Source organism: Pleuronectes platessa, chromosome 2, assembly GCF_947347685.1.
Source record: "Pleuronectes platessa chromosome 2, fPlePla1.1, whole genome shotgun sequence".
In the NCBI taxonomy this organism is placed as follows: domain Eukaryota; kingdom Metazoa; phylum Chordata; class Actinopteri; order Pleuronectiformes; family Pleuronectidae; genus Pleuronectes; species Pleuronectes platessa.
The window spans coordinates 27,025,039-27,049,438 of NC_070627.1; the positions used below are offsets into that span (position 1 = coordinate 27,025,039).

At 41.0% G+C, this 24,400-nt stretch overlaps 2 protein-coding genes across 6 annotated transcripts in view; both read right to left on the reverse strand.

Annotated features, from left to right (window-relative positions):
• Positions 1 to 189: 189 nt before the first annotated feature.
• acad9 (acyl-CoA dehydrogenase family, member 9) lies at positions 190 to 12,275 on the reverse strand. Its single transcript, XM_053444376.1, has 18 exons — positions 12,021 to 12,275; positions 10,209 to 10,302; positions 10,006 to 10,107; positions 8,087 to 8,193; positions 7,851 to 7,951; positions 6,701 to 6,779; positions 6,419 to 6,590; positions 5,828 to 5,901; positions 5,667 to 5,742; positions 5,503 to 5,573; positions 5,294 to 5,413; positions 5,072 to 5,200; positions 4,338 to 4,417; positions 3,871 to 3,997; positions 3,722 to 3,799; positions 2,268 to 2,396; positions 776 to 848; positions 190 to 496 (listed from the first exon to the last, which is right to left on the reverse strand). The coding sequence occupies exons 1-18, from the start codon at positions 12,189 to 12,191 to the stop codon at positions 396 to 398; spliced, it is 1,884 nt and encodes a 627-aa protein (XP_053300351.1). The 5' UTR covers positions 12,192 to 12,275; the 3' UTR covers positions 190 to 395.
• Positions 12,276 to 15,205: 2,930 nt separating this feature from the next.
• iqsec1b (IQ motif and Sec7 domain ArfGEF 1b) overlaps positions 15,206 to 24,400 on the reverse strand; it is a 199,400-nt gene continuing 190,205 nt past the window's right edge. For 4 of the 5 annotated variants that reach the window (XM_053430917.1, XM_053430909.1, XM_053430933.1 and 1 more), the window contains 4 exons: positions 24,105 to 24,266; positions 23,774 to 23,950; positions 22,019 to 22,068; positions 15,206 to 19,867 (listed from right to left, as the gene is read on the reverse strand). In XM_053430917.1, coding sequence (XP_053286892.1) covers positions 19,328 to 19,867; positions 22,019 to 22,068; positions 23,774 to 23,950; positions 24,105 to 24,266 — 929 coding nt within the window. In that variant the 3' untranslated portion in view covers positions 15,206 to 19,327. The remainder of the gene's footprint in view (positions 19,868 to 22,018; positions 22,069 to 23,773; positions 23,951 to 24,104; positions 24,267 to 24,400) is intronic. The other variant, XM_053430941.1, reaches the window with a different exon arrangement.

Consider the following 24,400-nt stretch of genomic DNA (forward strand, 5'->3'; position numbering starts at 1 on the left):
GAGGAGAAGAGTATCTCCACTTTTAAAAAGTACCCACAAAAAATAAAGACACACACACGGGCCGTCCAGGAAGAGTCTGAAGCTGGAAGCCTCGAAAACTGGACCTTGCAAGCTGAATAGAATGAGAAGCATTCAAACTAGTGTGATTGTAGATGTAAAAAATTAAAGACCACTTCAGATAGAACTTAATAAAATCCCACCAAATAGATTTATTTAGTATTATTTTTGAAGTCATGGTTAATAAGAAAAACTAACTATTAACATAAATCTCTTAATTTAATGTCAGATGTCAAACAAAACAGGACTAATGCAGAAGTAAATGCAAATCACTCTCTGTGACTTGACCCGCCCTTATTGTCCAATCAAGACACAGTGTCGTGGTCACATGGGAGAGCTCAGTATGTTCTCTCGAGAGGATGAGTGCAGATGTACCCTCTGTTGTCCAACACGGCCTTGGCGATCTTCTTGATGTTGGCATCGTTGTTCTCGGGAGAGTCTAGAACAAATTGAGATAAGAATTACAAGCTGCTTTTTCCTTTGTTAAATACAAAATACACCATTCTCCTTTTTCTGGATAATGTCACGATATAACTTCCATACAGGTCATTAAAAAACAATGCACACAGTGTGACAATGAAAAGCAGCAGGGGTTTGAGTGTTGGTATGTGGGGTTTGGTGGGAAATTCCGCAACACATGCAAGTCTTTGCTACAGAAACGCAGTAAAAAGAAAAAAGCACGGGGCTGTTCTCAATTACCATTTAGTGTTGTACTTACGCTTTTGCAACTGAGCCATCATGTAATTGTTCTTGAAGAAGGCGTCGCTGCAGAACGTGTTTGCGAGCAGCACCTAGAAAAATGGAGAACCCAAGTGCTCATCAAAGCCTGCAGACAAAAAGCTCGGCGGACGACTCGCAGAAATGAAAGCAAAATATCAAGCAGCCAGTTCAAAGCATCAACTGCAAACAAATGTGAAGAAAGACGATAGTAAACATTTGCTGCTGGTTCTATTTTTATCTGCAAATGCACCCTGACATAGTAATTGGAAACATTACGCACAATTTCATCAATAAAATGTGTACAGAAAAAAGTTTTGGCATGAGTGGAACTAAACCAGATTAACTAAATGACTGAAGACTCGGTTTGCATCTTGTCTTAGTTTGAGAACCTCAGGCCAAACATTTCAGTCCTAAAAATGGAAATGAACAGGGATCTTTGCAGTGGAACACAAACTAGATATGATGTCTGTGTGTGTGTGTGTGTGTGTGTGTGTGTGTGTGTGTGTGTGTGTGTGTGTGTGTGTGTGTGTGTGTGTGTGTGTGTGTGTGTGTTTTACATAAAATTGTTGAACAGTGAAAGGAGATCTCATGTGCAGAGCTTCACATGTGAAACACACAAGGGTGTCCCAGAAGTAGATTGAAAAAAAGCCTCCAGTTACTTATTTAATGTGTCTCTGTGGAGGATTTGTTTTGTTCTACATCCCTGTTTCTGATTACACACATGCACGCACAAAAAAATCACACAGATACAGCTTGAGTTTACAGTCCTGTGTCCCTCTCCACCTATTCCACTCTTCTAAAATCATTTCTTCAATGAAAATGGAGGAGCACAGGTTACAGATCTCTAAAAATATCGAAATGAAAATAAATGATAGTAACCACTCATTTGAGTTACCAATAGATCAAAGGACATGCAGACGACAGATCAAATGAATGACGTTTACAACAAAAAAAGAGGAAAGGAAACGAACTAGCAGTGACACTGTGATAAGCTGCTGCTTTAATCTCTTTCTGCAGACGAAAGCTTCCTGTACCAAATTATAACAGCCTCATCTAATTAGATGACAATGTGTATTTCATTAAGACAAATACACTGACGCTAATGAAGACGTGACCTACTTATTGAATCATGACATTGTCATCGAATGCAGTGACATAACAGTTGTGTGTCACAACATGGGCAGCAAAGTGTTTCATCTAACAGCATTAAACTAAAACTTTACTTAACGGACTATAATGTAGCTCTAAAGTAGGTGGGCATATAAGATATAATTTATAACTCCTCCTGTGTCGGAGTTAGTGCAAGTAGTGGCTACGGTAACATGAAGGGATGAGCGTGTGTGTGTGTGTATTTTTTAACTTTGAGTAGAAGTAACTATGAAAAAGGTTCAAGTTAGCGTCAACGAAATCGATATAAGTCAATGTAATGTTGTCTGAAGTCATGGAAACACGCCTGTGTGTGTGTGTGTGTGTGTGTGTACCGTACACACCTCGTGATCATGATTCCTCAGGCCGATGCTGATGGAGCGGCTGGCTCTGGACAGGACAGCTGTCATGGCGTAGAGGTTGATCAGAACATCTGCTACTCTCTTCAGGATGAGCTGTTCGTCCACAATGGTCTGACAGCATCGGTGAAGAAAGGACAAAGTTGCTTTATTGTGTCTCTGTAATTTGGTGAGTGTGAGGGAAATCTATTGTACATTCATTTGTAATGTTCCTATAAACCTCAAGTCAGAAAAAAGGAGTAGTTCTCTGAAGTGAAATTTGTTCCTGGCTGATCTGCATAGGTTACATAAAGAGGTTGAGCTGTGGATGGAACACACGCTCACTGGTGCTTAGAAGACACTTTAGATTTTGCTCTTGAGTTGAGATGAATTACTTCCTGTGTTTAGAGATTCTTTGACCTTATAGAGACACCAGGATAACATCTGGGTTAATACGTTTAACCTATGTGGTCTAGTTTCCTGAGAATACGATTCTTATTTTAGCAAGTTTAAATAAAACAATAATAATTAAGAACTAAATAGACATCTCGGTGCGAGGCGTCTGAATAGACACAGATGATCCACATTTATTACAGCACACATAGTTACACCCACACTGACCATTTACATTCCTATGTATGGTAGGTGAAGACAATTTTTCACTTTATAATAACTTAACTCTTTTCAGAATTGTGGTCTTCATTAATTCATATTCATATCTTCATTCATTCTACATATTCATTGATGTAGTTTAGTTTGTCTGATGACAAGGGCCTGTTTAAATAATGAATATTTATCCTCAATGTACTGATTATCTGATGCTTCTGTCAAAAGCAAGTAGCAACTAACATTTTTCTCCCTCTGCGCACATAAGCAGAACTTCACCATGAAATTAGGAACGCACACTAAAAAACAGATAAAATATCGGCATATATAAACCTGATCTCTTCATAATTTTAAGACATAAAAAGACTCTAACACTAAAAAATGTCTAAAAATATCTTTCCCTGGTCTCATCTGTAGCGGCTAAAAAGAATAAACGAGTAAAAAACCATTAAACTTAAAAAGGTATGATTTCCTTCGCTTTGAGCAGTATAATAAGGACTACAGTGTGATTAAAAGCCCACTGAGGACACTGTGCTGGAACGAAATGGAGTCAAGTGATACAGGAAGTGGGGATCTGGAAAGCTGAGCTGTTTCCAAGAGCTGTTTACAGCTTCTTTGGGGAAAGCCATGATTACAAAAGCACATCGAAGTTTAGTATAGAAGTTTTCTCAGAGGAAAAGAGAGTCCAGAGCAGCTGTCCTACGGATGAACATCTCTCAAACACTGATTGAAAGAGATGAACACATCTCTTATGGCATAACGAAGCAACCAGAAATTGGAAACATTTGTTCAGAAAATACCCACAGCTGTGAGTCTCTTTGATTTTCCAGAGTAAATAATAAATGTAATGTTACCTTTCCGTATCTGTAAAGCAGGCCCTCCACTGTCGATCCAAAGAGGCTGACATTCTGCTCCAGCTTCTTGCCACTTTCCTGCAAACAGAAAACTGCTGAGCCTCTTCAGGATAACCAACATGTCTGTAAGTGTTAAGCAAAGTTCTTACTGCCATGCTGGGATGCACCACGCCGTCTTTGCCTGTCAGACCGAGGTCCACTGAGCTTCCGAATGAGCTCCTCAGTTTCTTGCCTACCATCCCCAAAGCAAGGCCGATGTTTCCTTTCTTCATCTCTCTGGAAGCAGAGCAGAGCACAGACTGAGGGATTGGAGCAAATGTCGATGACAACATCAAGGAGTCAGTGTGGGATCATATAAAGAGACGGGTTTCAGAGAGGGTTACAACAGACTACATGCTGAGAACCTTAAACAACTTGTGTGTGAGTGTAACAAAGAGAACTGGTGCAGATTTGAAGGCAAACAGACATCACTGCTCTGATTTACTTAAGTTGACCGGATGAATAAAAACTGTTTTTGAAAACTTTCTCGATTCATGTTTAGTGGCTAAAATATTTGAACAGTAGTGCATCTCATAATGTCAATATTATATGAATATCTGTGTGTACATATTCTTACTTGATTTTCCCAGTCATAATTTTGCCAGCATACTGCATCCCAGTGAGAGCGATGTACATCCTCAGGATTTCATTGGTGCCCTGAAAAACACACAACACGATCAATACACTGCACACCTCATATTTATCATACTATATATGTAAATGATGATGCAGGCACCACCACACACAACAAACTACATTTCATATTTAGAAGAGTCCATCATTCTCCTACTCAATGAAAACACAAAATGCTCTTAATATGTGGATAATCTAATTTGGATTATAACACACAGAGATAGACTGGTTCAATGATAAACTGTAATCTGTTTATCCATAGATTAAAACAGACCTTTGCCCTAGAGACAAACACCAAACATCAACTCTACATTTGATCCATGTGATTTGATATTAAGTCAAACGCGCCACCTGGTGGCCACTTACAGATTGATTCTCTGAACAAACCAACTATAGTTCAGTCCTATTTAATCCTACCTGAACAAACCAACTATAGTTCAGTCCTAATTCCTATCCACCCAATCAGACTCTGTGGAAAATATCGAAATATAAACCTTTCTTCAAAATAGTGGTCCAACTGTTGTTTTGTCAAGTTTTCTCAATCTGTTTCAGTATAAAGGTCGAAGGAGAAGAACCAACTTCTTCTCTACAACTTTCAGAAAAAACAAAGGACACAATCTTTGGTCCTCCATGGGAACTACAGCCCTGGTTTTATTGGCTGAATAATTACCAGCGTACCTCAAAGATAGGCAGGATGCGACAGTCCCTGACGTAGCGCTCATAGGGGTAATTCTTGGTGTAACCCAGACCTCCGAGGACCTGTAGAGCTTCACTGACACAAATCCAGCCTCCCTCTGAGCTGAACACCTGAGCAGGAGATAAAGAAAAACACATCATTATCAATTATGGTATTTTAATCTGATTTTAAACTAACAAATCTTAGTGAGAGAGATTTCTAACCTTGACCATGGCGGCCTCTATAGAACAGTCTGGGAGTCCTGGCCTGTCCATCATCCCTGCTGTCAGGTACGCCATGCTCTCCATCACAAAGGCACTGAGAGCCATCAAAGCAAACTTCTCCTGCAGTGACAAACACACACTTATTCACTTCTGAGACTGAGAGGTGAAGGTGGATCACTTGATTCCTGTGGGAGGAAAGTGGACTGTACCTGAATCATACCGAAGTCACTCAGGCTTTTGTTAAACTGCTTCCTGGTTGCTGCGTACTCAGAGCTCAGTTCTACAGAGAATCAGACGTAGAAGATGTCAGACTTAAGAAATTTTACTAATCGCACACAAAGTCTTATTCAATTCTCTTGTACAGGGTTTTTACCTATGAGCTTTTTAATCATCCCAGCTGAAGAACTTCCCATACTGAACCTCCCAGAGTTCAGGATGTTCATGGCAATCTGTCCGACACAAAGCAAACGTTCACATACCCTTACAGACACACTCATGCACAACAGGTTGTGTTGAGGACAGTATGAAGCTCACCTTGAATCCACCTCCTATTTCTCCGATTACATTCTCTACTGGCACTGGGACATTGTCAAAGGACACTTCACATGCTGGACAGGAGAAAAAAGCACAAACTCAAACCATGTGAAAGTAGGGAATGCACTGTAATTATCAGGGTCGAGAATAATATGCTCTCTTTTATTATTCCAATAAATATAATTAAGCCGATAAATAGACCCGATACTTGCACTACTTTTTCTGTGGTGGGAGACCTATGGTCGAGCCAGTTAAAGCACATTTAGAACAGTGTTATACTGTCCCAAGCTGCTGGTACTGTTCAGATGGGTCCCTAGCTGCACTGTATAAAGCGTTTTCCATGTGAAGAGTCAGAATTGTTGTTTGTTTTAGGTTAGGTCAGAGCTATGGAATAATAAATCATCCAACTATGCTCACTACATCTGAGTCTTTCTTAAATGTGCAAGAGCTTTTCAAATACAAAAATGTGAGATGATCGATTATTGGTATCAGCATCGGTCACATTGGTTATCGGGGTCGGTTTAAAAAATCCATATACTGAATCCCTAAGTGAAGGTTCTCGTTCTTCTATGCATCTTGAGGAGAACTCACTGTTGGAGCCTCTGATGCCCAGTTTGTCCTCAGGCTTGCCGCTGGTGATCCCCCCGAAAGCTCTCTCCACGATAAATGCAGAAATTTTATCCTTCTTCACGCCATCTACTGTCACCTCCGTCCTGGCAAACACCGTCATGATTTCTGCAAACCCTCCGTTTGAAATCCAGATCTGAGAACACAAATGAAAAAGATGAACATAGGATCTTCAGAGTTTAATAATGGAGGAACAGTGTAGGAGGTATTCACGGTTGATTAGATTAGATAAGAAAGATGTTTTACTTTAGAGCCGTTGATCAGGTAATGTTTCCCGTCTTCTGACAGGGTGGCTCGGGTCTGAATGGAAGCTGCATCACTTCCACTGGAATGAAATTAAGAGTGTAAGTGGATCTAATGCTGAGACATGAAGTACAGATGTTATCAGATAGTGCTCTGTGATTGGTTGGAAGGAATCGTTTTGATTCTTACAAAGTGACTCCTCAAACTGGTCAATATTCCACTACTGCTAATTACTTTTTCCAGGTCTTGTGACTCTGATCAACAGAAAAATATAATTTAAACTAATTCCTGTTTCTTTTTAAATCACAGATACTATTACCTGGGATGATGGCATCCTGGAATTAACATAAGCAGGATAGCGCCATATATTGAAACTTGTATCCTCTAACGTTCTTTTTGTTATCTTATTTTCTTACTTTCTTTCAACAAATTGAAAAAAGAGACAATACATTTCACTTCCACAAGTACCTATATAAACTGAAAAATAAAATAATAAACACTGGACAGAAAAAAAATCCAATGAAAATAAAAATGTATGAATTGGTGAGATGAGAGTAAAGAGGACCAGCTTAACCAGTAATTCAGTTTAGTTCCAGCTAACAATGGAGCAATAAGTCAAATAAGGGAAACGTGGCCCATTTATGTCGTTACTGGAGTCTGTGGGGAAGGCTGATAAATCATTAGTATGTTATGACCAAACTCTCCACAGTTGTTATTTCTCATTGTAATGTTCATAGAGGCTTTATTCAGCTCCCTCCAAGGAAATTATCTCCAGGAACATTTGAAACCAGAGACTGACAGTCAACTTAAAAATTATCAAACTTCTTACTTTTCAAATAATTGTATTAATTTTATATTATGAATGGATGTCAGAAAAATGTATTGTTTTTTAAATATATGAATAATTCTGCTTGTAGCATGCTTTATTTTGTCTGTTAATGTCTTGCTTCACCCCCAACCACAGTAACTTCTCACAGACTGACACCTACTGAGCCCTCATTAGTAGGCACAATTATTCATAATCCTATGGTGTCCTAGAATGGGAAATGTCAGACTCCACTTAGTCCTCACCTCCGCCTCCTGTTATTTGCATAAATGTTCATACATGAGGGACATTGCAAACCAGCTGTATATGAGCTGTCAGTGTCTTTACCTGCCAGGCTCTGTCAGACAGAAAGCAGCGACGTTTTCTCCAGTGGCCAGGATGGGTAAATACTTCTGCTTCTGGGCTTCGCTCCCTGCGATCAGGATCCCCTGAATCCCACAGAGCAGTCACAGACCTCATGTAACGTTTCAATTGCTGCTGTAATTATGAACTAAAACTCGATTATAGATTTATCACATCACAGACATGGAAAGTAGATGATTAGCCACTCTTTTTATCTTTACCTTCAGTCCGATGGCTTGATGTGCAGCCAGTGTAACAGCAATGGAGCCGTCTAATGAGGTGATCTCTGCCAGACGTGCATACATGGTGTTGGACAGTCCGAGGCCCCCTGGGAGGAAAAGAGGAGACACAGCCTTCAGTCTGAGTGATGGCATGAAAGCAGAGCTGTATTTCAAATATGTGTGTGAGGCATAAAGATATGAAATAAGGGGAAACAGCTAATCTGGCTCTGGTTTTATTCGTCTCACCTAACTTTCTGATATTGACAATGCTGCACCCTGATACACGCATGTCAGAGTGTAACAGAAACACTGGCTGTGTGTAGTGCAGGAAAAACACAAACTAAAAGGCCACAAAACAAAGAGCACACTTTGACTATGAATTGATTGTAGTATTGTGAAGAGACACAGTTTATAGTAAATGGGCTGAACAAATACAAACACTGACATAGTTCTTTAATTACACTCTTTGTGCAGAGGGAATCTGCCAAGAGGAATAAGACAAACCGCCCAAATCCATGTGTGCAAAGCTGGTACAATACTCGGAGCTGTAATTGCTTCCAAAGGGGCTTCAACTAAGAACTGAGCTAAAGGCCTTGACTCTATTTATAGATGAACTGTTTCAGGTTTTGATTTGAAGGACAATTCCAAAAAATCTTTATGACATGTTGTCTATTTGTCATTATGGCTTATTGAGTATAGAGTGATGGACAGATGAATTTCATCCACTTTAAATCAAATTAAATTTGAATACTTTCTGAATCCACTGCCATGTGGCTTCACTTCACTATTTTAGCTTCGACTGGAGAAATGTGAAGCACCAGAGCAAACAATGATTTAAAAAAATCCTCTACTACAATATCTTCAACCTTCTGATGACATGTTTTGACTTTGTCAGACACACACTGCACTCCTGATCATTTCAAGTATGTGAGAACTGTATGGGCTGTACGTGGAAGGGCAAATTCTGAGTGAGAGGCTTCGGAATTTCTCAGGAGTTTCTCTGGCCAGCCCCCCAGTAACAATTCTGTAGAATGCCGAATGAGCTTATGTGAGAATACAACAGGAGATCATGCGCTGGATTAACCTATAGTGTGTGTGTGTGTGTGTTGATGATGATGATGATGATGATTTTTCTAACACTGAAAAAAACCAAATTAACCCATATATCTCAGCGACGAAAAAGTGGTGCCACACACGTAGAAGAAACCAAAAAAAGACATCTACTTGTAAAAAGTAAGAGACTCAAGAGATTTTAGTGATAAGGTCCAATGTAAGTGTCTCTCTCTCCTCCTCCTCTATTCCCCCTCCCTCCTCCTCTCTCTTTCCTCTCGCCCCTCTTTTCGGCTCACCCCAACCAGTGAAGGCGGGTGGCCGCCCACATTGGCTCTGGTTCTACAGGTTTCTTCCAGTTAATAAGGGTATTTTTTTCTCCACAGTCCCCAAAGTGTTTTCATATTGCGGCAACTGATGGGTTTCTCTAGGATTTTTCAGGTATGGACCTTACTATGTAAAGTGCCATGAGATGTTAGTATGTTAGTGTGTATGTTAGGATTGGGCACTTTAAATTTAACACAAATCAAATTGAATTGAATAAAAACTTATGATATCAAGTCATATTTCACTAAATTAACATTAGGCTAAATTATTTTTGGTTAAACAATATTATTTTTCCATGTAGGAAGAGATAAGGAAAACAAAGAAATGGCTGGCATGTGTAATATATGACACAGTATCCTACCAACGCTGTCATTTACCACAGCTGATGATATAGATTGGACTGCATTACAGATGTTTCCTAGCAACAGATTCTGGCATTTATAAAAGATTCACTTAGTTAAAGATATTTCTTAGGTTTCGATTGGTAAAACATGAATTAGTAAATGATGGGTCAAAGTGGTGGATCTGGATTCAGGCCTCACCGTACTCCTCAGGAATCATGATTCCAAACAGTCCCAGTTCCTTCAGCCCGTCCAACGTCTCCTGAGGGATTTTAGCTTCGTGGTCAATCTTAGCTGAGTCAACTTAAAGCACAAAAGACAAGTCTGTCAGATTCCAACTCATTTGTATTAATGCTGTATGCTGCTAATCACATTTGCAGTTTATATTTGAACTCTTCACTTACCTTGCTCGCTGAAGAACCTTTCCACTGGTGCAACGAACTGCTTGAGCTCCTCCAGTTCTTCATTTCCAATCTCGGGATAAGGGAAGACCTCGGCCTGGAGGAGGAGCAGACTGATTTAGCATCTAACGGCATCAGACAGAAAACACAGTTAGAGATGCCTTTCTACTTCTGAGTTCAGACGCTACCACTGCAGATACAAAGTCCAGTTTAATAAGCCAAAAGAAAAATTAAGTGACAGAAAATGAGCTACTTGAATATTCACTGAATTCAGCAGATAAAGATCATGTTGAACAATGGGCTGGTTTCATGAATTGACTGTATTTTAAACATAACATTTTTAAAGTACGTAAATCTGATAATTCAAGATTAATAGATTTGTCAAATAAATGTAACTTTACATTATGATTTTACATAATGATTATCATTTGTATTGTTAACTTTAAACAGCTCAGGCAGGTTGACATCTTTTCTGATTGTGTCGCCTGCTGAGCTGCTACACTCACAGTGTCCCAGGCTGTGAAGTATGACTGAGTGAAAAGCAGATCCTGTTCACAGGTTATTACTTTTCTCATCATACTCTCTGCAGTAAGAAATACACAGCTGAGGTTTAACACTTTTCTTCCTGGGAACAATATTTTTTCTCTTTCTATCAACACAAAATGAAAGTTGTCATATGGTGTCGCAGGCAGCATATTATCCTTAATAAAATTAATTGTGTTCTTCTGATGATTCAAATATCTATGTTCCAAACTACATATAGCAGACCCTCCTACATCACTACACAGGAAGAGAGAAACAACTTGGAAAAGACCAAAATGAAAATAACTAATGTTAAGTGCAATATGATCATATATCTTTTGTAGGCTACAAATAACATTTAATTAAGGAGGATGTGGGTGTTGTTTCAGTTGGTGAAGGATACAATATAAATTAAAATAAAAGGATATTATATTGAGTATTGATATGTTTTCATAATAATATTTACATATGATGTAATACAAATAATGATATTGTTGTTGTTGTCATTAGTGTGATTATATGTTAAGTATATTTATTTATTCATTTTTTACATATTTAATTTCAGTTTATCAGATATAAAGGTAGGATGTTAAACTTGTTTGTTGGATCCGTGAATTAGGTTTTGGATAATACACTTGTTTTTGCTTTGTTGTTGGTCGTATATAGTGTATCAATTGGGGCAATGTACATAAATCAAATCTTCTGAATGCTTCTTACTAGGAGCAGTGTGGTCCTAAATAAAGACAAGAACTTGTGTTGCTCTGAGAAGTGTTTTCATGGGGACATGGGCTGAGGTCATATTCCTCTGTGCACCAATCAGAACTCAGCAGCTCTTCAAACCAGTTGTTAGCTGAGGTTGCCGGTCAAACCTGATGGAGGAGACTGGCCTCATTTTTGAGTGTAGATCACATATGAAACTGTCTCACAACTTGTCTCTCTAACTTTGGTTCTGGATTATTGATAATAAATGCTGACTGATACAGAGGCACACTGGAGATGTCATGTTTCCATGAGCTCCACATAATGGTTAAAAGGCTTTTTATTTATTTTTAGTCTTGATGATGCTCTTAACAGTACAGTTTGTATTTGTTTATAGCTAATATAAAGGCGATAAATACATAGAAAAGAATAAAATGAAAAACTGGACAATAACTGCACATGTCACAATATTTTCCGTGGTATCATAATCCCGTCAGGGGTCATGTGGAGACAGAGTCCTTGTTTCTGTTATTGAGTCTTCAAACTACCAACCTGAACCCTCTGAGCTGAAGTCTTAAATGAAAGGTGTCTTACCTTGTTGACCTGACCCAGGAACAGATCTTTAGCATAAGCCAGTTTTCTGCAGTGAGTCCTGATCAACCTCTGCTGCTCCACCTGCACCACTGCCTTCCCAGCATTCCTCGCGTTACCGGCGAGCAGCCGCCGGCCGACATGAAGAGATTTAAAAACAACGTTCACACTCATCTTTCTTCAGACACTCTACAGCTCCAGGTCCATGGAAACATCACAGACCAGCTCAGACCTTTCACCCACTTCGGTCGCGTAGTGATGACGTGAGCAGACTGTTAGATAAGACGTTCAATGACCCTCGTAAACGGTGGATTTCCCTTTAAGAAGCTGAGCAGCTTTTATGGACAACATGATGAAGTTATAACACAACTCATCGATCTTAACGTTGAACTTGACTTATCATTCCCTGCACAATGTGAATCTTTGGGGTGTTTAATCCTTGTAGTAATTTCATCCAAAAGAATTATTATTCCCCAATAATTCAAACTATGTGAGATTATTGTCAAAGTCTTTCTAAAAGACTCTTTAAGTGGAATTTAAATAAGGTCTGAAGACCATTTGAGTCTGTAAATGTGAACTATTATCGTAAAACTTATATGACAACGAGTTTGCTTTGAGCAAAAAACAAAACAAAGATTAATATATAGAGGACATGCCCCTGGAGTCCTCAGTAGTCAGTGAACATTGTGATTCCCAATAGCACCTGAACGCCGCATCGCAATGCAGCTAGAACACCAGTCGGTGGCGCAATGCTCAAGTGAACTAAAGCAGGGTTCATTTGAGGGGTTCAACAAATAAGAAATAGAAATCGATAAAAACTGTATCAAAATGTTGCAAAACCTCAGCCATACCGTTTCTAAGAACACATTTTTATTGACAGTGTGACCTATTGTTTAATTTCGCAATGAAACTGGGATTGTGAACGTATTTAGTATTTATGAATAAATGTAACTATTTATTAAATGTATTTTATATATATTTCCAGTAATGTGGCCATAAACTCACGCAAAATACAAACTCATCTCTATTTTATCGGACAGGATATAAAAAATGCATGCACGTATTATTATTATTATTATTATTATTATTATTTCTCTCTCTCTCTCTCTCTCTCTCTCTCTCTCTCTCGCTCTCGCTCTCTCTCTCTCTCTCTCTCTCTCTCTCTCTCTCTCTCTCTCTCTCTCTCTCTCTCTCTCTCTCTCTCTCTCTCTCTCTATCCTCTGTTCTCCCTGTTCTACGATGCACCCCCACTCTCTGGCGGCAGAGGAAATGAAGCCCCTTGTTGGCCCATCCCAGCTGCACGGTGACGTCGCCCCGCTGACGATGATGATGTGGCCCTCAGAGCTGCGATCTATTTTTAGCCGCAGCCTCAAGGGCCAGATAGACAAGCAGTGGGGCAAACTGTCAGTCAGACCACCTGCCACAGTGAGGCGGCCAACCAGGCGTGCTGCTTGTGCAAGACTGAGGGAACAGTGAGTGTTCTGCTGTTTTAACCTCCATCAGCAGATACATCTTCAGTTTAGGTTGATACAAACACCTGACTGCAGCTGCAGAGGACTCCTGTACTGTTGTATGAGTAAAACACAAGCAGTCTGCTTCAGTCACTTCAGGGGCGGGATGTATCTCATGTTTTCAGTTCTGTCTCTGGGAAGGTGCGGTTTTAAAGGGAGCTACATTTTTACATAAAAGGGTTAAGTCCCTTGTAATGGAGGGTAGTTCTGACCCTGTGGAGACAGTGGAGTGATGTCATAGTGGCTCTTAGGGGAACTTTGACTGATGATGTCATCAGGTTTATCTCAGCTGGAGCCAGGAGAGACAAATGACAGAGAGCCTCTGTTAAAAAGTGTGTGTGTGTGTGGTTTCTAATGTGTACACGATTACATTACCAAGCAGGCAGGGTCTAATAAAAGATGTTGCTGACTGTGTAATGGAACAGATCCAGCAGGACCTAAGAACTGAGCTTCTATTCTGCAATCACACAAAAAATGTCACATCATATCGGTTTTAGTCCAAATATATTTTTATTTGGCTGTTTTGAGCAGTAAATACATAGATTCTGTGACCAGCACTATATTGGGTGATACAATTCACAGAAAACAAAATGATTGATCAGTTGTGTGAATAGGTACAAATGCAGAAAAAAGACAATACACAAAGTGTGGGAGAGTTTTGGTGGCCGGTTAAAATGCAATGTGGGATGTGGTCGTATAGGAACTTGACTTCTTGACGTTAATATTTCAGAAATCTTGGCTCAAGGGTTAATTGTTATGATGTATTAGTAGAGTATGAGACCATGAAGAAAAAATTCATAGTATTTCAAATTTCAGTAATAACCATCAAAGGGGAAGCCATGTTTGCAAAAGGTCCACTGCTTTTGGATCCAAAATCTTGATTATCAATCTCACAGTTCTTTAGAGAAACGACACAGAATGTTACCAATGATAACCTCACTGTCGACCACTACAACATCCTCCATGTCTGTGTGATTCTTTGTCACACCATCAAGTTCTGACACTTAAAATGATGTGGGGCTGATGAGCCAAAAGATTCATTATTTTGTTGAAATCTACACTAAAGTATAATGTAACAAAATGCTCCACATTCCTCATTTTAACACAGGCAACAGACCAATGTACAGATTTCCCCTGTAAAATGACAAATAGCCTAAAATTATAACTTTATTCTCTAATATTGTGACTTTTTTCTTACAGTACTATGACTTTATTCTGAACTTTCTGAATAATTTTTTCCCTTTAAATAGCCCTAATATTCGGTCCTAAATTGTTGACTCAGTGATTTGTTGAAAGAAATATTGAACTCAAATTACTCTCCATTAACTTTACCCAGAAGAAAACAGCAACATACTACTTTGTGCTCAAAGTAATTACGGTTATGAATTGGGAACACCCACTTCTTCCAATAACTGTAGGACACTGTAGGACTCTGGGGCCACATTTAGGTGACAAAGTATCATAAGGAAACAGGAGTGTTTGACTTTTTTTTAACCACTTTTGGGTATAAGGGCATTGCTGCTACTCTGGGGGCCAGTACAAGAAAAGCCTTGTGTGGTCTGAGGAGTCCAGCAGCCCATTTAGCTGGAACCCCCCTTCACAAAGTGGGATTACTGGACTTACCCTCTCACTCAACTGAGACCAGGAAACCAAAATGAAGGGACGCCCAGACGCAGCTCAGGTTTTACAGTATATCGTTTTATTTCGCGTTCTCAACATCGTCACAGTACTAGTTTTACATCAATAGGGTTTTGTCTACTTAGAAACAGAATGCATAATAAAATAAGAGCACTCCTCCCTTCCCTTTGACTTGAAAAGTGGGCTGTGAGTGTGAGACAACAGGGGCATCTCAGGGAATAAGTGAGAAGCGGCGTTTAACTGTGTAACAGTTGGCTGTTCATCTCTAGATCCTATGATAATTCAGTCCTGTCGGAGGCAGAGAGAAGCAGTTTGATGATTATGTAAATATCAGAGGGGAGCAGGAATGCACCTTCAATGTAACTGCAGACATTGAGTAGTAGTAGTAATAATATTAATAATAATGATAATAATTTACAGACTATTTACATATGGTTTCTCATTCTTTACTTCCCACCCACTTTTAAATGTCCCCTCCCTGTCAAACCCTCTTTACTTCATCTAGTTACATTAGGTTTCCCAACATGGATTTTGTTATTTACACTCAGCAGCAGCAGCGCACTGCCACGTCTTTATACTGTACAGTGGGAACAGAGGTGAGATGCATGCCGGGGTAGAATGACACGACTTGTGATGAAAAGACACACCAGCAGGCCAGGGCTCTTCTAAATGTAAACAAGCATCAGACAGAGAAATCAAACTATACGATGAGAGTTTCAGGTCTAGTCAAGCCGCTGCTGGAGAGAACAACAATAAAAAAGGAAAGAAGAGAAAGAAAGAAATGGTAGGCATCAATGGCATGCAACAAAGCAGCTCACACAGACTCTGGACAGGTTTGACAATAGATCAGTTTTCCAGGGGACTGAAGGGTCGTTGCTGAGAACACTTCGATGAGACGTCATCTGGAGAACTAGGCTATCAATATTTAATAAAGCTATAGCTTCCTTCTTGGCTCGTGTGTGCACCATTACTAAATAAACACTAGTCAGTGATAATCAGATGATGCTCTGATGACAGAATTTGTCAAATGAAGCGTTGTGGTCGGTCGATTCAATTTGGTCCCGAATTTATTTGGTATAAAACTTCTTCAAAATGTAATGACCATGTAACACTGGCACTTTCCTGACTGCATTGAATTAAAAATATGAGTAACGAGTTATATTTGATGCATCACAGATACATGAAGTACTGCAAAATAAAAATTAGAGCGTGATATATATTCTGAAAATGGTACCACTTTTTATAACACCATTTATAAAGAATACATAAGCTGTAACCAATAATTTCTTTGATGGCAACTAAATACAAATACTTTATAGTTCAGTAACACACCAGGTTATGACACAGTGTTATCCAAGAATTGCTTTTCAGAAGTGGAACTCCACTCAGATCCTCAAGCATCCCAACATGTGATGTTTAGTGAGTAGAGGAACGCCTTAACAACAGCCAGTGTCAGTAAATAGACAAAACTTAACTGTGAGATTTGCAGGAAACCTTGCCCTGCAGAAACAAAACGGGTGACTCACTTGTATAAACATTGCGCCAGAGTGCTAAGAGTTAGTTATAGTTAACTAAGTTATAGTCAAAAACTCCACAGGACACTTTTAACTTCAGGAATACAGCTGAAGATCCCTATCTAAAATCTCATACATTTTCAACTGGAGACTTGATGCATTATTTGAGGTTAAAATCTAAAATGGTAGGTGACTTACTAACATTTGTTGGAGGATAAATAACAGTTCACAGAGTTTTGTTTGGGAACAAAAATGTGTTTTTGTAAAGGGCTTATTGTAAATGTAGGAAGCAGCAGTAAAAGGTTTTTTAACTACGATCAACATTGACAGTGAAATAAATTAACAGATTAATTAGATTAGATACAATTTTTCAAATGGATTATGAAGGGTTATTGGAAGGTGGTACCTTGGAAAGCTTGGGGAAAGATGTGGGCCTCTTAAAGAACGCAGAACAGTAATGGGAGAGCAATTGACAGAGACAGATGATAAATATAACGATAAGAGAGTTAATTTTGTTACACTGTCTGCTGTCGGTCAATTATCTCTCTGATTCCCAGATGGCCGAGCACATCTGTCACCACACCGGCTGTATAAAGGATAACACAAATTTCTGTTGGCAAAGAACGTTCCAGCTCTGACTGCTGTTGTACACTCAGATCTATGAAACTGCTCTTTGTGGATTAGGAGCTAATACAGGGTCAGTTTTCCTCCATAAGGGACACAAATACGTTGACTTCTGTTAACTGTAATCGAAGAAGCCATAACTACTCTACCATTCCTTTTTCACAACTGTCAACTCTGATATAGTTTGGGAATACACAACAGTCAGAAAATTGCCTCAAAAGTACATTGTTACATGCAGTTACTTTGTTTGACATTCTTTTTCCGTGTGGAGGGTCCAGTGGTTTCAGATCAGTGTGGACACTTGCACTTCGCTGAGACACAGATGGGAGAAATGACAAAGGACTGCGGGGGTAAAACGACAAAACTAACAGAACTAAACAAAACGGAACAACCACCAGTTTGCAATCGCTCAGAGACATAAAAAGTAAATACATATTGCACAAATAAAAGCACCCATCTCGTAGTCTTTAAGCAGATACAGACTAGCTTCTGCCATTGATATCAACTAATCAAAACAAGTGCTGTCTGCGTCACTGTCAACAGAAAAATATGCTCTACGACACCGGCCCTCTGCCTCCACCCTGCACACACACAACAGATACCGTGCACAGGAACCCTGGGAGGTACGACCAGCCATCCCATAATATGTCAGAAACATGATTGATATAAAACTGCTATTTGCGTTGAGTGAAGCGTAAGAGAGCTGCCGCCATCACAGAGTGATAATTATTGATTTCTGTGGCATCCGCATGACTCGGAGGAAAAGTCCGATGGAGGGAGTAAACAGCGATGGACGCCGCGCTGGCTGCTCAGGAGAAGCACAGTGGAACTAAAGACGGACAGGGCACACTCAGCCAGCTGAGAGCTTCCACATCAGGAGAGACACTTGGACAGTCATGTTGCTGTTTCCCTGCTACACAGACTTCATAAAAAAAACTCCTCCTGCCGAGCATACTTGAAGAATCCTACCAGGTCGGGGTAGAACAGAAAATATAGAGCATTTCGTATTTTTATATCGGACTCTTAAAAAATAGTTAAAAAAATAAAATGACGGCGCACAAGCAGCCGGTACTGGAGGTCGGACATTCAGGTGAATCTGTTTTCTCAGCAGCTCGCTGTGGCTTCCTGTTTCCAGAGCGGGAAACAGGACTCCAATGAACCAATGAGGTGCATGGATGAGGATGAGACTGTACGCAGGCGGGTGAGCACTGGCCGTCAACAATCCCAAGTTCGAACTCAAAGGCAACCATTTCCACTAGTGTTCCAGTGGTGGATTACTGAATTATCGAACTGATTGATTTCAGAAGTGTGAGACTACGCCCCCTATGTGCGAGTGTAATACTGAGAGTTTTAATTGATGCCATTTGTTTTCCGTAATAATAGCTATAATTATAATAACAGCTGATATTATTATTTTACAAAATACTATGCACAATATACATAAAGCGTTTTTTTGAGACTAAATTAGTAAATGCTTCAATAATTGGCACATTTATCACTGCTAACAGAGATATCACAGTGCACTGTGAGCTACGGCTACATTAAATACTCGTACAGCTACTGCTGAGGCTGACCCACCGTCTGTCTGTCTGTCTGTCTGTCTGTCTGTCTGTGTTCAGACAAACCACCCTGACAAGAGAGATAAAATCACTTTGTAGACAATATTGATTTCTTGTGTAAAATACTAGTAAGTGAGATATTTGATCATGTTCTGAGATTAATTGTGATGGAAAAGGACTTGTGGTCTTTGTGCATGCTCTTGCATTGTTGTCTGCTGCTGTCGAAACAGACAGACGTGATTTACTTGAAATGAAACGGAAGGAATGAGACAAAACAAATGTGATGAATAAACTGTCCCAGTGATGAGCGTGACGAAAAATGCTGAAGGAGACGCAGGATGTTGTCTGGCTTTACATCCCCAGACCAGTGATGCACAGTGAGAACCGTCTCATCAGCCGAGAGCCTTGGAGGACAAATTAAAGTTCAGTCAGAGAGCCCAGAGTGAGCCCCCGCCCCCTGCGCCTTACACAACTGTACTGATGCCGCTGTGCTTGGGCTTGGTGCTGCTGGGGGCCTGGGAGGCTGGTGGGGGTGGGCCGTGATGGTGGGGGCCGTGGGCAGGGTGGGTAGGGTGCGCTGGGTGGCTCCCGTGGCCGTGCTGCGCGTGAGGCGGATACGGCGGCTGCTGGCCGTGAGACGGGGCCGGGTGGAACTGGTGCGGAGGGTGCTGCAAGTGGGCTGGCGGGTGGTAGTGGTGGTGGTGATTGTAAGGCGGGGGGTTCTGGGTGATGTGGCAGAATTGGGCGTGGTGTGGGTGCAATGGGCCCGGCATGTCGGCCTCGACGCGGGCCGTGTGGTGCAGGTTGGTGGGGTGCGGGGTGTGGGAGATGAGGGTGGGGTGCAGGGGCTGAGGGGTGGGGCTGGGCGACTTCACGCGCCTCGTGCCAAACAAAGATCCAAGCAGAGACGAGGAGTTGGGCAGCGACTGGCCACTGTGGCGAGACGGGCAGTCTCGGCTGGAGGGGGCTCTCCGCCGCATGTGAGGGCTGCTAATGATGGACCCCTGGAAGAGAGACCACAGTCAGAACACCACACACACACACAGCTGAAAGGCTACTCCTATCCAGTGGGAAACAGCAGGAAAAAGTCAAAGCTAATTGGAATTTTTGCGCTGACATATTTGTGGACGTGGAAATGGTTTGGCTTGTTCAGTGTACACAGCCTCGTCAAGTTCTTCGTGGAGCAGAACTACCTGCACGACCAGCTACAGCTGATCTCAAAACTCATCTGACTGCTTACGTTGCCTGGTGGAAAAGTCTCCATTTCTTTTTTCACTGCCTTTGTTTGTCTTTTCTACAATAACGTCTCCAAATGGTTGGTGGAGGCTCACGTTGCTGAGATAGTAAGAATCAGCTCGATCTGTCAGGAAGAAACCAACAGCTTCTCTCTCTCTGCTGGTACTGCTGTTAATATTATACCTAGTTTCCATTTTGACAGCTCCCTATTTCATTTTCTTGTGCCCCAACAGTTGTACTTTAGAACTGTGAGGCACACTGTTTACAGTACACACATTTGTATGCATTACCCTTTTCACTGTAAGTGCAGAACTAACTTAACTGATACGCTTTGAAGTTTCTAAATTACAGCTCAGCAGGACACACAAAAAACACTTCATAGTTCTTTTAAGACTTTAAGCATAAAAACACACAAACATTATAAACGCTGAACAATCAAAACAAAGGTTTATGCTAAATAAACAAAGCACATACATCAGAGACATGCATCACATGCAAACTGAACGTTTCATGGATGAGTTATGAGGTGATCACCAGTTTCCATCAGTTATTATTAATTATGTTTGACTACACTGATAGAGCAGCCTGGTCCATGTAGTGAGTCATACGTGAAGTTCTGAATAATGTATTATTATTGTTTATTTTATTATTATTATATTTTATTACTCGACTGCTTTGCGGCAGGGAGGAAGGTTTCAGTTATCTAGCAGGGAAATGTACTAGTGGTGCTAGCAGCCTGATCAGTGAGAGCTAAAAGGCTGAATTTGAAACCCACAACAATAAGGAGAGCAGGTTAATAATCTTTGCACTCTGCATTGGTCCTGATGGCAAGAACAATGAGTCACTTTATAAACACTGAATACAGTTAACTAAAGCAAATGATACGATAGGGACCAGTGCCTATCCTGTTTATATGGCTTTGACTTGGGCACACTTTTATGTTTTAGGTTTATAATACATGACTTTTGCTACCTTTATGACCACACTACTCCAGAGTTTTTTCGAGCCCCTAATACTTTTAGAAATGCTTCATTGTCTTATTTAGTTATAAACTTTAGTTTAGATGGTCAGAAAGGGAGACTTTTGGAAACACTGACTCAGATTGCTCACATTCGGTTCTTTTCAGATGCAAATGGTTGTACATGAGTCTAGTTCGTTTTTAACACTAATTAAAAATCAAATGTATTAGTGTGGACATAGCCCTAAATCAATTCCAGCAAGGTAACTGGCTGATTAACATTAGATTAAAACTGTTAAAAGATTAAAAATAGAGCAATGACAGCCTTGATCGTTGTGTTACTGAACATGACAACTGCTTCAGATTAAAACACGCATTTTACACCTGAAGAATTTAAGCTCCTGCCCAATTGCAACCAGGTCATACAGTGTCTCCCCTGCATGCTTGGGTTCTTCCATCTCTATTTGCTGGTGGCTAAGTGTGACAGGAAAAGGGAGAAGGGAGGAACTTGTTGTGAGGGTCAGGGGTCAATAGAAGGTAGCAGGTTAAGTCAGTCGGTGTCAAACTGTGAGCATGCAGTAGATGGACAATGCACAGCAGGGTTACATTTACTGAGTGAACAGAAAAAGGACAAAATGGCAAAAAATCGAACCCACTGAACATAAGGGGATGACTTAAATGTGAGAGTTGAACTTCAACACAGAGCAGCTCTAATGTAAGTCCGGACTGTTATTAGTCATCACATGCTGTGTACATGAAGGGTTATAACGTGTCAGCCACAGCGGAGCATTCCCGTTCAGCCCGGTGCATGCAGCGTGTCCAAGGTGCTCACGACAAAAACACCACCAAAGCAGGAAAGAAAACTTAATAATACAAAGAAACAATAAAACAGAGACTAGCGTGTTCAGAACGAACAACATAAAGTCAGAGGACAGCTCCACATCAGTTGTATCCTACTTACTTCCATAGTGCTGTCTAGTGATCCTGCACTGCTGCGTCTCCCACGCTTGCCTGCCCAGAACATGTGACATGACACATTAGACACGCCTGGTTAACACGTAACACGTTCACATATCCCTTTGTCTAGTAAAGCAGGGCGCTAAACCTGGAGGTGACTAACCAGCAGCAGGCTGTCACTAGAAGGAGTAAAGGAAAGGGAAGGAGCCCGTCACTACTACAGCTCCACATCAAGGTCAGCATCAGGGATAACTACAGACTTTCTTTCAGACAAGACATTTTCCGGTGGGGCTGTATGTGAGAACACAAATGTGTGAGAGAGTGTCTCCTGACAGCCTTCCAGTAAAATGTGGAAACAAAGCAGGAGATACTGCGCAGGATTCACTGCAAGCAAGCTGATGAGGTTTCTAACAAGCGACAGAAGCAAAACTGAGAAACCCCCCCACAAAGAATTCCAATATCTTGGGATGGAAAGTAGAGACATTGACAACAAGGTCAAGAGAGCTTCTTGCGATAAGGACCAACGGCAGTGGGGATGTGCTGCAAACAAAAAAACTGTGATCTCTACATAGTTGCTGTGTTACTACCTGTTGCACCTCCCATCTCCCGAATGCTCTGGAGAATTCTGTGTTGTTGTGAGCGCGTCTGAGCAAACAATCTCCTGCTGTGTTGTTCGTGTGCGAAAGACAAACTCTGGAGAGAGTATGGACCCAGTTCTGCAGACTATCTCCAGAGTCTGTTTCTGAAAATGGCGTGTCAAGCAGCACCTTGAGCTGCAGCTGGCAGGAGACCGTGCAGGAGTCTTGCAATCTCCAATTTAGTATGCAAGACTCAAACGACACTGATTATAAATAGGAATCGTCAAAATCCGTCTCCTAAATATTAGTCCTGAGTATGAATCTCAGTCCAATAACATTCAATCCTAATTTTCCCATAATGCAACAATTGCATATTTTGTTTCCTTTTTAATGACCTTGTCTTTCAAAGTCCATGTCTCCAGTTTCATTACATGACATAAACCCAGACATTGCTATGACATCAGCAAGGTTTTCTTTAACTTGACAGATCTAATCCTGAGCCACAGAAGACAGTCTTCAAGGCTGAGCAGTTCTCCACATGATTAGTACTATCCCTCAGAGGATGCTGTATTAACACCAGTCCCCTTTACACCCACCAAAGTCAACTGCAAACCTCATGAAGTCAATTTCAGGGAAGTGGTGTGATCCTCGAACAACTCTGACAGAAAATATAGCCTCAAAAATCCAGCGCTGACACAGGCCGCCACCAAAATGGGTTTTGTCTAATTCAAAAAACATCAAAAGCACTGATCAAAAAGCAAAGAGCTCATTTCATTATTTGATGTTTCTTCACCAGTCTGAACCGACCACTGAGGTCAATGAGTGGGTTTGTGCAGCTCTGCACAGTAGAGGCAGCGTACTACACCCTGTCTGAATCAACCGCAAATTAATTCCTCTTACCGCTAAGTCGCTCAAATTGATCACAGTGACCTACATAGCACCAGCTCCCCTGCGGCTGGTGACGAGGATTATTAGTTGATAGCCTCAAGTAAATTACACCTTGGTCCATCACTGTCAGTTGTGGCTACCTCCACCGAATCAAAGTAGCGTCTTCCCGCCTCTTCCAATTTTTCCGAAAGGAGTGAATAATATTCTGCCAGCACTCAGCTCGGGGAGACACTTTACTGTGTCTCGCAGAGGAATGAGACAGACAGTGTTTCCATGGCAGTCTGTGGTTCTACCTGCATCGGAGAGGTCACGCAGGGAGCTGCTGAGGGCGCTCCTCTTCAAGCCTTCACCGATGGCGTAGCTGTCGTCGAGGCTCACTCGACCCAGGTTGCCGTTTCCTGTTTCCTTCTTCATCCCCGAACTCTGGGACATGCTTGGCCTCACCACGCCCTTCTGTTTTTCAAGCTCAGCTGCGGAGGCGAAACATATAGAAAGATGAAACTGATCTAAAATATATTCTACAATATTTGCATCAAGGTGTTAGAGTTAGAGTTAGGATATAAAGTGTCAGATTGCATGAAAAAATGCCAACTATCTGCATTAAAGAGGAAAACCTTTGCTCACATTCTATCCGATACTTCTCCATCTCTTGGACTTCAGCAATCGATTCTCGCACATCATCGGTAAACTTTTTGCGGTCCTGAGGATTGGGCGCGTTGAAGTTGATGAGGACTTTGATGTCAGCTCCGGGGACGGCCGAGGTCAGGCGAACTCCATTGGGATAATCTAAAGAGTGACAATATCAACACTTCAACTCCTGCCCATATAAAATACACAGACCCCCCAGGTAAGTCTGTGGCAAAGGGTTGTTTTAATAGCTCACAGAACTTTGGCCATTATGAAGTAAGCTTGGATACGAC

Excerpts from the sequence above, each read along its gene's own strand:
- acad9 (XM_053444376.1), bottom strand. The coding sequence starts at position 12,191 with ATGAGTGTGAACGTTGTTTTTAAATCTCTTCATGTCGGCCGGCGGCTG. Across the intron at positions 5,902-6,418 it reads GGGCATCAGAGGCTCCAACA|CATGTGAAGTGTCCTTTGAC; the intron begins GTGAGTTCTCCT and ends TCTCCTGTCCAG. Across the intron at positions 5,743-5,827 it reads AAATAGGAGGTGGATTCAAG|ATTGCCATGAACATCCTGAA; the intron begins GTGAGCTTCATA and ends TGTGTCGGACAG.